The sequence below is a fragment of the Melanerpes formicivorus genome, unplaced genomic scaffold (genome assembly GCF_026170545.1).
Source record: "Melanerpes formicivorus ecotype bairdi unplaced genomic scaffold, bMelFor1.0.p_v2 SCAF_16, whole genome shotgun sequence".
NCBI classification, from domain to species: Eukaryota; Metazoa; Chordata; class Aves; order Piciformes; family Picidae; genus Melanerpes; species Melanerpes formicivorus.
In genome coordinates, this window is record NW_027142368.1 from 7,053,496 (window position 1) to 7,069,229 (window position 15,734).

Here is a 15,734-nt window from a genome sequence, read left to right on the forward strand (position 1 = left end):
CAGCACTAATCAGGTGGCTTGCACCTGAAGTCCTCATTGACAGGGAGCTCTAAGACTTTGGCCTTGGAGAAGGAAACCTAACAAAGATTCACATGAGAGAAGTTGGCTTCTGTCTGGTGAACCCTATCCTTTAAACTGCTGACAGGTCCAGAAATGCTTTGGTGAATTATCTCTGAGAGCCTGTGAAGAACCATGAAGCAGCAAAATGTAAAAGTCTATCTTTCAAAAGTTAAAACTAGGAACCAAGTCAGCCTTATTCCCATATTTTTCCAAGTACTTTTTTAACCAAACCTTTTAACAGCACTGCAGTGGTGGGTATGGTACATTACCCTGTATGGGTAATAATCAATATGAGCATCAGAAGCAACTTGTCAAACCTTCTTTTACTGCTGGCTAAACCAGGCTTTCTGGAAAGAAGATATACCAAGTCACAGCAGATGTCAAGCAACATCTGGTAAGCCATATTTTGGGAGGGTTTTGGCTTCTTTTGGTGTTTGTGGGTTTTTTTGTTTGGTTTTGTTATTTATTTCATCAGTGATACTGAATAAATACACAGTAATACCTTTGAGCTCAACTCATACCCCAAAGTACCTTGCAGTCAGGCATTAGTGAAAAGCTGAAAAGTCATTTCGTTTTTCAGTAGTATCTACAGTGCTTTAAACAAAGCTGCCAGTAAACAAAGCTGCCAGTAAACAAAGCTGCATGTTGGACAGTGACTTATTGTGGAAGTTATTAGATGTATTCTTACCTCTGATCTACAAAAACAAATTTCCCATCTATTGCATGTCGAGAAACATATTCTGTAGGTTTCACCCTGATCTCGCCGTTGACGGGCTGTGGTACTACATGAGGATGTAGCCGCCCAATCGCAACAAGACAGCTTAAATTACAACCCTCGTTATCTGGCTCATTATCTTCATCGAGTCCCATTTTTGTTGGTGGCCAGCTTTTTAAATATCCTGTACTATGAATAGTGCAAAAGCTTTTGCGGTCTGCTGTTAAAAAGAAAAGAAAAAAGAAGGGGAAAAAAAGGGCAGTTAGGGCGTGGATATTGCTTTGGAGAACTTCATCTCAATTCCGCTAACAACTCCTCTCCTCCTGTTCAGGAAATTTGGGATACGATTCACCAAGGGATTGATTTTTCAACACTCCTGCTTCAAAGCAGCTAATCTGAGATAATTCAATGAACAGCTGAATAGTTTTCTCTGCAGAACCACCATTTAGACTGAAGCACCTCATAGTTCAGACCTGGCTCACTTTTGATAATGTTTAAGTAGAAAAATAAATAAAAGGATTGTTTGAAGAAATTAGTATATTAATAAATGACACCACCTTTTTCATCTTAGCTTGAGGCTAATGCTGAGAACATTATGACCAATGTCAAGACTTTTAGGGTAGAAATGCTCTATTTCCAGTACTTAGGATGTACCAAAACCATAGATGAACTCAGAATACACTAATTTCTTTTAAAGCTGGATATCCATCCAAGTATCACTTGTCAAATGTGAAAGAGAAATAGAAGCAGTAACAGCTCCCCTTTTTTGAGACATTGGCTAGAAAATCATGACTGAATGTGGTATGATCAGTGTCTGAAGAAGTTGGAATTTTTGCAGGCAGTTTGAGGTTATTGCAAGAAAGCAGAGAGGAGAATTTGGCTTTATATGCTACTACAGTGTGTAATAGCTGGGGGTGGGAGAGAATATGAAGAAGTGAGAGACCTAGACACAGTTTAGTATCTTACAAAATACTGACAATGTTCAGTTAAGCATAACAAATTTAACCACTACAAATGAGCAATCCTATTAAAAAACAAATATAAAAAGCCTGACTGCCATTGTATTCAATAATAAAAATGCATAATCATTACCTTTCTTCTTTGAACAGGTTGAAGGAAAGTCCTTGTCTTCTACTTTCACTGAAGGTCTATTGCACTTCATCCTACAAAAGAAGGACCGCCTTGCTCCAGAACACAGTCGTGATGGCCCAGGTGTTATATCAGTTTTAACTGGGAGTCCAGCTGTAGCAAACAGAAGTGAGGAAGCCACCTTGGTCAGCTAAATTTAACCATACAAGTGGTTACATCCATGACCCAGCTCTACAGTGTTCCAACTTCACTAGCAATTGCCAAAGTCCTGTTTTGGAGGCTTTCATGTAAGTATGTGCATGACACAACTGATCATATCAGCACTGGAATTCCTGATTACACTTCCTAGCCTTGACACAAGCTTGGGAATAGAGGTCTTTAAATGCAAAGATTAGCATATGATTGTACAAATCCACATGAGTTTGGTAATAAACATAATAATTTCTTTGCACACCAATCAACTGATTAAAACTAAGAGAGAGTATTTACCTAAAACCAGAGCCTTACTTCATACATATTTACTCTAAAGGTCCATGACCATTCAGACTGGAACGAGAGAAAAATGGTAGCAGGAACTACACAGGGACTGCAAATCCCCAAGGCATCCCATTAGGTCTGTCTAGCCTCACTGAAAGATGTGCCCTAATGACAATCCTGACTTCATCATGTTTTCACAGGAGATTCTTAGATTCATTTCTGTGGAAAGTGATCAGAGAAACAAAACACATTTCAACTCTGGGCGCCAACAGCAGAGCACTGGTACAAACAGAGCTCTGAGAAGATGCCTGACATGCATCTGGAGCACAGGTATCAGCAATGCCAGTGATGCAGCTGGAGCTTCCAGGAACAGTACTCCCAAGAGCTGACGGAGGATTTAAATAACATAACATTTCCACAGCTTGCTATCCACTTCAACCAGTTCTGCACGGGGGTATGTATAAACGAACAGCTATAAACAGGTACAGAAGCTTCTAGGGCCCTGCAGGCTTTTAAGTCAAGGGGGAAAGGAACAATGCCAGTATTTAGTGTAAAATGTGCCTCCTGTAAAATCAGACCTCAAGGAGGTCAGATTGTCCCTGCACCACATGCATTCTAAAGTGCTGTTCAGTGGCGAGAGAACAAGCTGTGCCTGAGTCACTTGTGCCAACATAAAAATACATACATACCAGTCCTCTTTAAGAATATGAGCTCTTGAAATTCTACCAATCAGTCTATCATAGCAGATGGGAAGACTGTAATTCATAGTATTTATTTTTGCCCTAACTTTGTCACAGGCATACCAAAGAAAGAAAAGAAAAGAGGGGCACTAGCACTGGATATACATACTCAACAACCAGCCAAAACCAGGAGCCAGAAAAACTTCAGCTGATCCAGCTGGAGCCTCGAGGCTCACTGCCCCAGAACGATCTCGCTCAGCCTCAGTTTCTGAAGTTGAGCTGGTGATTTCTTCAAGATGAGATCCTACAGATTTCTGCTCCTGACAAGGATGAGACTTAAATGACCTGGAAATCTGCAGTTTTAAGATACCACCTTCTACTTAAGCAATGCAGCCTCCTGTTATGAGAGTGAATTAAACACCCACTCACTTCAAAAGCAGTAGAGGTACAGAAACACTTTAAAATAACAGAGTAGAATAGAGCTAAGAGATATAGTAGGAAATTATTCCAAGGACCAGGTTAAAACCCTTGTAAGAGAAAGGTTGGGTCATTGATGAAAGTGGCAATAAATAATAAATAAAAGGATTCTCTACCCTAACTGACAGACAGCTAAGGATTACCAAAATAATACTGAGTTTATTCTGAGCATTCCTAATGACATAATAGAGCAAATGCTTAGCATTGTCTAATAGGAAAAAAATAAACCTCAGTGGCTGAAAAAGAGAGAAGTGAGGTGAGTTAAATGAATGCAGCTATACTGAGTGCATACCCAACTTGTCAGCTTCTACATTCAGGCACTGGTTTAGTACTTTTTTTTCAATTGGGGAGTGGGTGGAGGAAGGGTGGGTTTGGGGTTTTTGTTTGTTTTCTCTTAAAAGCTAAAACTTCCTCTGCATAACACACAATCCTATCCACACCCTCCACAGACACTTTTGACATTAGGCAGAAACTCAGCAGCAGTGACTCAGCTACATGACTGGTGTTCAAAAGGTGGTGACACTTACTTTTTGCATCTATAAGCCTCTCTCGCGGTGCCGTGTCAGAAGAAGAGAGCTGCTCCTTCACTTTCGCAATGTCTTTAGGATGAAGATAATCGAACAAACTTTGACCAATCAAATCATTCTGTAGAGATTGAATAGTCAGTTGAAAATAAAAGTAATTGTTCAGTATATTTTCCCAGCTGTAGCATCCATTTAGCACAAATCTTTTACCTATAGGTCTAACCAAGGAACATCAGCCATCCAGGAAGGTATGTTTGTTCTGGATATTTAAGTTATGACTACATTATGTAGTCTCTACAACTACCTGAAGGCCTCTCTACAACTACCTGAAGGATGCTTGTAGCCAGGAGGGAGTTGGTCTCTTCTCTCAAGCAACCAGCACCAGAACAAGAGGACACAGTCTCAAGCTGCGCCAGGGGAAGTTTAGGCTCGAGGTGAGGAGAAAGTTCTTCACTGAGAGAGTCATTAGCCATTGGAATGGGCTGCCCAGGGAGGTGGTGGAGTCACTATCCCTGGAGGTGTTCAAGAGGGGATTGGATGTGGCACTTGGTGCCATGGTCTAGTTATGAGATCTGTGGTGACAGGTTGGACTTGATGTTTGAGGTGTCTTTCAACCTTGGTGATACTGTGATACTTTATTTCATTATTTTTAGTAAGAGTTTTGCAGAACTCCACCACCTACATATTATTCTGCTTTCTCTTCAGTCTCATTTCATATGCTACATTTGAAGGAAAAAAAAAATTAACTGCAAATGTTCTCTTTCAACATTTTCATGATGATTAAATATTTAGTATATACCTAACTAAAGACTGGCTGAGGAAAACTTCTGAAGCTAATACAGGTTTTGAATTTGGTAAGCAGGGCAGATGACATAAAGAACATGGTGTAAGTTAAGCCTCACATTAAGCACACATTAAAACTGTGAGTTGGGTATAACTGCTTCCCAGTTTCCATCAGCAGGTATGCTAGCAAAACCAGAACAGGCAGAAAGAAAACTAAGTTGAAAAATTCACATGAAGCTATCGGAAGAACCTCAGACTGATTTTTCAGTATCAGAAACAATCTTCACTGATGACATGGCAGACTATTCAGATAAATACCCCTCCACATAAACTCATTAAAAAAAAAAAAAAGTTTCAAATCTTTAAGGCCTAACATTACTTAAAATGGAAAGAATACCTGACTGTAATTGAGGATCTTGAAGACAGATTCTGAAACAAACAGTATCTTCCCCCTGTCACAGCCTACAACAAAAAGAAATCCATCTGCTGCCTAATTAAGGGAAGAAGAAAAAAGGAAAGTAAATTACTAAGTTACACATCCTCGTTGCATCATTATAACCTTTAAAAACACTTTGTGTACAGCAGAATTCCTACACTAGGAGAGCTGTCTTTAACATTTAGAGAGGGCCGAGTCAACAGGCAAGATACAAAATTACAATACAGGAATTTTTTTGCATCTGCAAACATTTTTGGCATCATTCTGGGCATCATGCCCAGGATGTAAAATCATTTTTAGGGGAAGAAAGAATCCATGTCTTGTCCTATATTATGATGTTTAATAATGCCTTCCAAGTCAAATATTATTTTAACTATATTTATTCCATAGTTTCCCCATTAGAAACCAAACATAACCTGGGTATTTCTTTGTGTGCCTGTCCAAAAGTGACCCCCATTTTCATAACACTCTTTTTCAGTCACAAACATGCAGGATTAGGCTCTAATTTTATAGCTTTAGAGTCACAATGCTTCAGAAATTATATTCTGCATATGCTGTATGTGGACACTGCAGTGCTTCACAAATTATGCAAGCTAGTGGAAGAGCTTAACTGACAAATTATAAATACTCTCCATGCTATAAAAGACGTATACAGCAAGCATCCAAATGTCCTAAACCATGTTATAGCATTGACCTCATAAAAGCAGTTCAATATATTGTTATGCAGTGAAAATCATATCAAGGTGGCCCATAGCAGAAAGTCTGCAAGAAAAGTTAATCTAATTTTGGTTCATCCCATGAAATAACTGAAGATTCTGATGGTTACCATAAAAATAAGAGTTTCCTCAGATAGCCCTCTTGAATCTTTCTGCTTAAGAGACGCCTGTCATTAAAATCCATTGAGTTTATGCAGAGTCTTGCAGATTTCTTCATTACCCTCCATAATCAGAATATTCTTAAGCCAAGATACAAAGCAGAAAAATACTGGTGTTTTGCTTAGGGAGAGTAATGTACACAGCCAATAATATCTCTTAATTAAAATGTGAAACATACCCTGAGAATAAGATGTTTCAATTCATCATCTGATAGAAAAGCAGGCTTATAGTTTGCTTCTGTATATGGGTTTGTAGCACCTGAAGAAAACAAACAATCCCCGTATCACAAACTTAACAATACACACTTCAACGAGCCATTTTCTTCCAGCTCCTTCTTATACTGTTAGAGCCTGCAGGTGTTGCTTTTTGATTTTCTTTTACAATCAACATGACCTTTGTTGGTCTGAGCTTTAAAAAATGATGAAGTTTTTTGCTAAAACACAAATACTCCATTATGTAGTAATGCAAATTAAATGCCTTCTGAAATATAAAATTGTTTCTTGACATAATTTTTAACCTTGATTTCTTCGATTTATGGTTTATTCTCAGAATTATGAATGAAAAATATGAATTAAGGAGACTAAAGAACAAAACCCTTCAAACTATTTATTCTCTTTCTAATTCAGTAGAACGTGACAAGATCATGTAAACAGATTGTCACTCATGAACTTACAAATCAGTTCTCTGGTTCCATGCCAAAGACAAAAACCCAGCATCACAATGCCAAAAGCCCAAAATTAGCTACAAATGAGGCAAATATCTATTAAAGGCTAGTTCTTCTCATTCTATTCCCTTCATAAAGACAAAAGATAGTCAAATCCCTCAACAGTGCTATGAAGCACTAACCTAATCAAATGACAGTGGCAGAATAAGTTAAACTTTTCAAAATTGCTACAATAAATATGACTGGAAGACAGGTCTCCTAGAAACAGGGTATCTTCAAATTAGCTGCATCACTATCTTTTCTCAGGGGTGTACTTCTCTTTAAGGCTTAAGCTTTCACCATCATCCACGCATTTCACCAAGCACTGATTCACTCATACATGAAGCTTTAGGACAGAAAATAGTAACAATCTCAATTCTTCCAAATCTGCATATTTTCCTTCAGGTGCTGATTTCCCTTCAGAAACAGATTTAAGACTAAACCTGAATTTTCAAAGTACTCTCTCTTCTTTCAAAAAGCACTAAAGGTATGAAAAAAACCCAACCCCAAACTCAAAACTCCTGTAGGAATATTACACTAAAATCTAACCTCTCTATCCAGCAAGGTTCGCACACTGACTGCACTAACAGTGCTGTTGAGTGTCTCACTCCCCTAACCTGCTTCAGCTGCCTTGCTTCTAATAAACCTAGTGAAGGGGTCAGATGCTGAAAAATTATTCTTTTCTCATCCAGAAATTTCCCAGTCAGATCATGATATTCAACCATAAACTAGACAAAAATGAATGCGCAGCATCAAAGTCCTCCCTAAATGTATTAACTTATTCCTTCATGGCAGAAGAGTAAGAAAGAGAGAGAAAAAATAACTCTGGAAAATTCCGTTTTGCCATCCTTCTCCAGCCCCAGCATCCCCCTTCCCTCCAGCCCCAGTCAGCTTACCACGTAACGTTTTCATATGCTGGACAGCCATTCTCAGCACAGTGAGTTTATCTAGCTTTCGAGACATGGCGTTGCAGGTTGGGACCAAAGATGCCAGCTCGTCTATAAAACTGTTCATTTTATCTCTGCGTCTCTTCTCAATTTGACTGTGAGCCTCCCTGCACAAGTAAGGTGGTGTGGAAAAACAGAAAAGCATGAGAGAACAAGTTATTGTTTGAAATCCCCAAAACCAGTGTAAAAACCCACAAAAATAACCTCTCCTGATAACTGAGTTACCCTCTTGTTCTCATGAAAATGACATCCCCATACTGAATTCTTCAGATGTTTTATGTTCACTGTTTGGGTAACAGCTCTAAATAATAGGCAAGGCTGCAGCACACTAATTTACCAGAAAACACACAAAATGTTGGCCACACAGCTCACTGAACAGTACAAAATTATGTAAAGACTTCTGCTGTACACCATTTTTGTTCTTAGCATGTACTCTGAAACATCACTGGAATCACAAAGGGCAGAGAAAAGCAAATTCCAGTGTATAAAAATTTTGAACAAAGTATTCAATTATGAATTTGTAATAAACACCCTACATGAACGTACTTAAAACTACCTTTTGCAGTGGCAGCGTAAGTCTTTCACTCATCCTGCAGCTTTCCACTTGAAGGTACCTCTGAACTAGACTCTTCCTAACCAGGAAATGTGATGATAAAATACTAAATAATTCATTTTTATATTTTACCATGTCAAAAAGTTCCTGACCCAATTCATACTTTCACAAACCTATATGAAGTTTATACATGGAAAACATCAAAAGTATGAAGAGGTGAAAAAATATGAGAAGATAAGCAAGGAAAAATTATTTTCAGGACAAGAAACACATGCACTGTATGAGATTACCTTGCATTTTTTATTCTGCCTTGTTGGTCTGTATATTCCAATCTGTTGAGAAATGATATCACAAAGTTAGTGTTGGAACTCTAAAGTCAACTCTTCTAAATGCTTTTAGTGGCCTCCCACTACCTGAAAGGGGCTACAAGGCTGCAGGGGAACTGTTTCCAAAGGCCTGGAGTGATTAGACAAGGGACAATGGTTTGAAATTAGAGAAGAGTCCATTTAGATTGGATGTTAGGAACAAGTTCCTTACTATGAGAGTGCTGGAACACTGGAACAGGTTGCCCAGGGAAGTAGTTGAGGCCCCATCCCTGGAGATACTCAAGGTCTGGCTCAACAGGTCTCTGAGAAACCTAATCTAGTGGAGGATGTCCCTGCTAACTGCAGGGGGGTTAGACTAGATGACCTTTGGAGGTCTCTTTCAACCCAAACCATTCTATGACTTTACCTATCTATTGATCCTCATTAAAATCAGTTTTTAAAAAATGTGAATATTTTTCTTCATAAAAGATCATTATTTATAATGTTGTGCCTCAAAGCATTAGCATTTTTTGTTTATCTGCTTTAATTCAGTCAACAATCTTAAGCCTTTGTCCCAGCAAAGAAACAATTTGGGACACATGACCCCGTGACACCAAAAACAGGTATCTACAGCCAGGATCCTATGTCAGTACTGTGGAACTAACATTTTAGTGACTGTATCAATAGTACCTTCCATGTTGGTCATCTTTATCTGTATCCATACCTTCCCTGCAGAGAGAGAACAAAGCAATATATCACAGATTAAGCAAAAGAATGGACAAAATTTATCAAACTAGCATAAATTTAGAATAAAGTACTCCTGTCATCTTTAAATCATAAATACTAATTAAAAATATAGAAGTGAGAACCTGGAAGGAGTACAGAAGTTTTTGCAATATTAAAACATTTTCTTAAATTAGTTGTTTCTCCTTCAGAGCTAACAAAATGGCACAGTTTGATGTGTTTGACAGTAAAACATGCTGCAGTTCAAAGATATCATCTGTTACAAAAATGTTTTTCAGTTAACTGGAGGGGAAAAAAAAGAAACCCAAAGACACACTAACGCAGATATTTTTATGCCTTCATCAGAAACAGGGCTACTAACCTGCATTTACTACAGTCAGAAGGACAACCAGAGGCAGTTAAAGTGCCTAGCAGAAAAATCACAACCTGCCCTGAATTACTGTATGCTGAAGCCTGTGTGTTCTGGACTTCAGTTTGCCTTATGGTAGCTGATTTTCAGGTAGGAAATGGCAAATGAACCACTGGAGATGGCCAAATGCATGGACAGTGAGAGACTGCATGAAACTAACTAGGCACATTTTAAATTGTACATTTTAAGTGCAGTGTAGATAGGTGGCTTGCTTTGTCTCTACATGAAAAAAAAAAAAGCAAGGAAGCAGGCATGATTAATATAAAGCATCCCTCTTATTACAGTTTAGTATTGTAACCATATGTACAGAAATAAGGAAAGTGTAAGTTTTTATAGCCATATCTGGTAAGAAAATTTGAATGCCTAAGACTACAGCACTGTTAGACAAAAGAACTGGGAAGAAAGTGTTTTGATGTACACACATTTGTACAACTGCACTGAAAGGGGCACTCTTAAGCCTGGCTTGTTCTGGTTTAACTTTTACCTGCACATTTCAAGTAAATGGGAGGTAAAAGGCAATGGAAAACACCCAGCAACTTTTTCAAGTGAAACCAATTATCAAAATACTTATACTTACTCAAAAGGAAAGCCATCAAGTCTGAAAAGAAAGAAAAATAAAAGTACACCATATATAGAAAATAAGAAAAATGTCTTTGTTGTTCTGTTGACATTCTCAAGCTAATTTATATTCTAGCTGAATAGAATATTCTCAGGTTTTGCTTCTGCCCAGGAGGACAGATGAACATTTTCCTTCAGTTTGTACTCAAGTCCTAATTCTGAACTTTATATAGCCTTTATCATAAGGAAATTAAAGAGAATTTCCACATGCAAGCTAACTGCTGGCATTGTTTCAAAACTGTAAAGTGCTCTGGCATTAATATGTTAAGAGGCTATACTTTATAAAAACCTTATGAGAATCTTTCATATTAGCCATTAACATACTAGTTATTCCTGTTCAGCACTGGACATCAGCCTTCTTAAAAATAAATATGGTATTCTTTCATATATCATTCATTGCATTTTACAACAGTAATCTTCGTGACTGGTTTTTAAAGGAAGTCTGAATAATGCTATTGGTTTTCTTCACCTGTCAGTCTTCAGAGTTGTGTTACTGTCTTAGTCTATGGCTCAAAGCACTTCTGTTGCTCACAAAGAAATTGCATGCATGTCTAGAATAGGACTCAGAAACACAAATGAGGCATCAGTTTTCCACTGCTGATGCCACTTTTACTTACAGGGTACTTGTTTCAGCCTTAGAAAAACCCAGAAAATAAAATCTAAAAGAAGTACACAGTAAGCCACAAATGCTTCAAGAAAAGAAATTAACTGTTTATAGACCTGTGCATGAAGTCTCAGATTCCAGCATTTGACTAAAGTAGAGCACAGCAGAGAACATGCAGCTTTTGCTGAAGTAACAATAATAGGTTGGACAGGAATTTTCCTGGAGGAGTGGCAGGAGAAAGAAGCTGGTGCAGAGAGCTGAAAGCATAGCTAATCAATATGCTTCTACTTGAGAGGTGAACAAAGAGCCTCACTAGAACAGTCAGGTTCTGCCTTCCTTATTCCCTGACTTCAGTGGTAAATGAAGCATAGAACTAGAAACTCAGACAATGTATATAAAATATACATTGTTAGCAGGCAGCTAAAGCTGCACAGTAGTATTTCTGAATATTTCTGGTACAAACATAGTGCAAGAAGGTATCGAGGAAGTCTACCTTAAGTTCTGTTTCCATATAGAAATGTTTACTATCTACCATTTCCTTTGTACCACCACATGAATTGTGGTGCGACAACATTTGGTGTAAACTCGTGATTCAAGGGAACAGCATTTTCACATGGTTCTTTAAATGCACACACAACCTAAAGGGCAGAATTATAACTTACAAGAGCAAGCTGTCTTTTGGAAAAGAGGACTTGAGCAATGCTTCCTACCCAGAAGAATAAAGATGGAGAAATCCTTTCTAGAGAAGAGGAAGTTGGTAAGATTGAGGCTGAATTTTGTAGTAGTCAATGCAACTACAGGGAGTCATGTACTTTTCAGGAAGACTAAATATATATTAGAGAAGGTTTGCATGCAGCACTTTTGTGCCTTTAAAGAGTACTTAAAGTTTTGTGCACAAGTTCTCCTGTAAAGAAGTCCTATGTGCAGGGAACCTAATTCTTATCACGTTCAGTGTGGATTAAAAATTCTATCCCTCCCTGAAAAAAAGCAATGCCAACAATCCAAAGGCCCACAGTGACAACATTCGTGCTAAGACACATCAAAATGGAGTCCGGAGCGTTTGAATACTGGATGGGACCCGTTCATGAGTTACCCTGCAGCAAGACTTCATAAAGCTACCAGACATACCAGGTTTGCACAATGACTTAAAGTAAGTAGGCTGGTCTTGATGTACCTACTGCAGAAGACATTACAATTTGGCAAACTCTACTATGACTTTCACTATTCTCCAGCAGAATTGGTGTGACTGACTCTTTACTATTTCAAATACCTGCCCCAAACCAAAAGCAGTGGCTCGGACAGTGCTTCTGAGCGCTGCTGTTAAAAAGCCTCCCCTAAAAAGAAGCAGCATTCTTGAAAGAAAACCACATTCTACCACTGAATCAGAAGAAATCATCATTTTATTTTGTCAAAAATAATAGCCTACAGTCAAGAACCAACACAAGATTAAATCAGTTGATTAAAGAAAAGACAAATCTACTGCCTCAAACCAGAGGCTATTCAGACTCAACTGGGAGGTCAAAACAGCTTCATCAGGCTAACGTTGGTAGCACACTGATAGGAAGTGACTAAGAACACAAAAAATAGCTGAAGAAAAAGGAACTATTTCCAGTTTTGCTTCTGCTTTTTAATGAATTTATTATCTTCCCTCCTGCTAGTTAGACATTTCTTGTGTAAATGGTCAATATAATCAACCTTTACACGGTACATTCCATCAGTATTCATTTTTCTCCCCTCAGCAGCTAAACATTTCCTTCCTCAGCCTTACCCCATCTAATAGCCTTCAATTCTAGCTGCACTGAGATGAAGGCTTTAGTTTTTATTATTAAATAATAAAGATTCCTCTTCGTGCATAGATTTTTTTTCTTAAAATCTTTATGATAGGTTGTCAAGAAAGTGTTATTTTTAAATTGTTCTAAGTATTTCTATCATCTCCCCCACTGTATTGTTGTGCTACAACCTCATTTCAGCAGTGTTGAATCAAGATAAATCCAACTTACTGATAATCAGTAGAGCTTCCCTTTCTTTTCCTATTGCAATCCATTCCTGAAGTGCTAAGGGAACTGGAGATCAAGTCAGCAGGGTCTGGTGACATAAAGTCACTAATTGTAGAAGATATATCCATCCTTTGGTCTGCCATTGGATTGTCTAATGTTGGGAGAAAAAAACCACAACACAATACAAAACAAAACCACAGAAATTACTGCATTAAAAGAATCAGAAATGTGCATATTTAATTGAAATAAGCAAACCCAAAAATCATAACTTGCAACCTCTTTATATCTTTTTTTCCACCTCCCCCACTCCTCCCCAATAAACCAGGTAATAGTCAGTTTCCCCTTTGCAGTCACTGGTGTATTGAATATTGCACAAACCCCAAGACTACTCTCAGAACACACTACTTAACACAATTGTTTTTGAAGTTTAATCATTACTAAATGGTATCAACTGTGAAAAAGAATTGTTTTTACCTGAAAGCCTTTCTTGGAAGCCTAGATGCACCTGGGAAAAGATGATGATGCTCAGCCTGAAGCAGCTGATCACCTTAGAACTCTTCCATGCCTCATATTCTGTCAATCATGTACTTTCAAAAACCTGAATGGGAAGAAATCCAACAAGCTTAACATAAATATTCAAAACATGTTTCTTTAGAACAATTTTAGACACACCTTACAACTGCAAATAGGTGCTTTCTAAGGACTGAACCTGTGTTTTCTTACACAGTGTAGAAGCTTTATCCATCATCAAAAGGGTTAGACATTGGGATGTTCATCTCCAATGGACAAAGCTTTGGAGCAGAAGGAATCTCTTCAGCATCACTTCCTTTCTGGCCCTGTTTAGCATTCTTTGGCCTTTGCAGATAGTCTAGTCCAACGCCCCTGCTCACACAGGCACACTTAGATCAGGTTGCACAGAAACACATCCAGGCAGGTTTTGAAAGTCTCCTGAGGAGGAGACTCCACAACCTTTCTGGGCAGCCTGTTTCTCCTAAGGTCATGCCCAACTTCCTGTGTTGTAGTTTGTACCTCACAAAACCCAAAGCCTTTGGCATCGTTTTCTTCAGCTCTGTCAGAGTAACACATTCAGAACTTAATTCAAATGTTTAAATTATCTAAATTGTTGGTCCTACCATAGTAACAACAGCCACGACCACAGCTCTTAAATCTAAGGTCAGGCAAGTTGTTGCTCTAGTGCCACCAAATTTGAACAGATCATTGTTGTTCTAGAAGCAGAGCTTCTCACCTGACAAATTTTCCATGGTCCTTTCTCAGAAATGGAAAAGGAGTCCAGGTATTCGCAAACATGTGGATATATTGGCAGAGGGAAGTTATGAAGCCACTTTTTGTCACTGACAAAAACTAAAGCAGTATAAATTTACATCAGATTATAAATTTCCATTGACTCTGTAACTACAGCTCATTTTAGAAGGCTTTAATTCACACTAATATAGTTACTTGTGGACCAGGCCTTATTTTATTCCTGTATTGTCCTTTACCTAGTTGTCTGCTCTGTCTCTCTTGCTCAGTGTTGTCCAACAACTATAAATATGATCATGTTACTGTGGTTTATGAGATTACTGCAGCTTAATTTACAAGCCACCGGTTAAACCACAGTCAGTGACCACTTCTCTGTGCTTGGTTCAGATCCAAAAACACTATCTTCAATCTCAGCTGATATGCAAATGTTAGTTATAGCTAAACTTCATGTGGCCTGTGGCTAAGCCCCATGAATTCAGTGATAAAAGTACTGTCACATCAAACTACAACATCTCTTTTTAACCCTGTCTGATTACTGGGCACCCGTGATTCAAGCTTGGAGCCTAATATAAACCCCAAGCACTGTTTAATACACATACTAGAAACAAGTAGTTTCTGAAATTTCAGGCCCAAACAGACACAATTCATAGAATCATAGAATGATTCAGGCTGGAAGGGACCTTAGATATCATCTACTGCAACCTCCCTACCATGAGCAGGGACATCTCTCAGCTGCTCGACTGCTCAAGGCTTCATCCTACCCGACCTTCAACACCCCCAGGGAGGAGGCATCCACAATCTTGCTGAGTAACCTATTTCAGAGTCTCACCACCCTTATACTAAAGAACTTTTTCCTTAGATGCAGTGTAAACCTACTCTCCCTCATCTAAAAAACGTTCCCCCTTGTCCTACTCCTAGACACCCTTGTGAAAAGTCCCTCTCCGGCCTTCCAGTCCAAAAGTTGCTAAACACTTCTATATGTGAGAGTACTTGTTGAATACAGTTTCATGGACCATTTAAGATGACCTCAGACAGAAGGTTGGGATCAACTGCAATTAAAAAAGAGCTGGGGAAGGAAGGCTTGTAAGTTTAACACAGCCCTGTCCATTTAAGAATGCCTGCAACAGTCACCAATTTAGCTTAACTGTCAGAACACTGTACAGTCACCGGTGTGCTTTCATGGAAAAACAACACAAAAGGTTTTGTTGTTGACTGCAAAACAAAACTTTCAAAGCAGTTTTCTAGAAAAAAATCTTGAAATCAAGTATTCACTCAGCTGGTGCTGCTGTATTTTTAATTACAGCCAAGTGTCTACATGTGATAGTTTTACAGCAGATATTTTAAGTGTCTGGACCATTTAAGCACAACAAAATAAAAGAATTACACAAAACCTAGAATTCTCAATTTCTTTTCAAGTCAGCCCTTTCTCTGCCATATCCCAAATGCTCAGCCCAGTTAATAACCACAGTCCTACATTT

At 38.4% G+C, this 15,734-nt stretch overlaps 1 protein-coding gene and 1 long non-coding RNA gene across 7 annotated transcripts in view; one reads left to right on the forward strand and one right to left on the reverse strand.

The window, feature by feature from the left end:
- Nucleotides 1-15,734, reverse strand: part of BMAL1 (basic helix-loop-helix ARNT like 1) — a 45,397-nt gene that overhangs the window by 9,437 nt on the left and 20,226 nt on the right. For 3 of the 6 annotated variants that reach the window (XM_068147941.1, XM_068147943.1, XM_068147942.1), the window contains exons 2-12: nt 13,471-13,594; nt 13,000-13,147; nt 10,355-10,375; nt 9,315-9,353; nt 8,610-8,651; nt 7,716-7,873; nt 6,295-6,374; nt 5,203-5,295; nt 4,026-4,143; nt 1,868-2,017; nt 749-995 (exon numbers count right to left, since the gene is read on the reverse strand). In XM_068147941.1, coding sequence (XP_068004042.1) covers nt 749-995; nt 1,868-2,017; nt 4,026-4,143; nt 5,203-5,295; nt 6,295-6,374; nt 7,716-7,873; nt 8,610-8,651; nt 9,315-9,353; nt 10,355-10,375; nt 13,000-13,139 — 1,088 coding nt within the window. In that variant the 5' untranslated portion in view covers nt 13,140-13,147; nt 13,471-13,594. The remainder of the gene's footprint in view (nt 1-748; nt 996-1,867; nt 2,018-4,025; nt 4,144-5,202; nt 5,296-6,294; nt 6,375-7,715; nt 7,874-8,609; nt 8,652-9,314; nt 9,354-10,354; nt 10,376-12,999; nt 13,148-13,470; nt 13,595-15,734) is intronic. The other 3 variants (XM_068147945.1, XM_068147947.1, XM_068147946.1) reach the window with 3 other exon arrangements.
- LOC137445851 (uncharacterized) lies at nt 896-4,037 on the forward strand. Its single transcript, XR_010988502.1, has 4 exons — nt 896-2,151; nt 2,542-2,795; nt 3,139-3,466; nt 3,948-4,037. It is a non-coding gene; the product is annotated as an uncharacterized lncRNA (long non-coding RNA).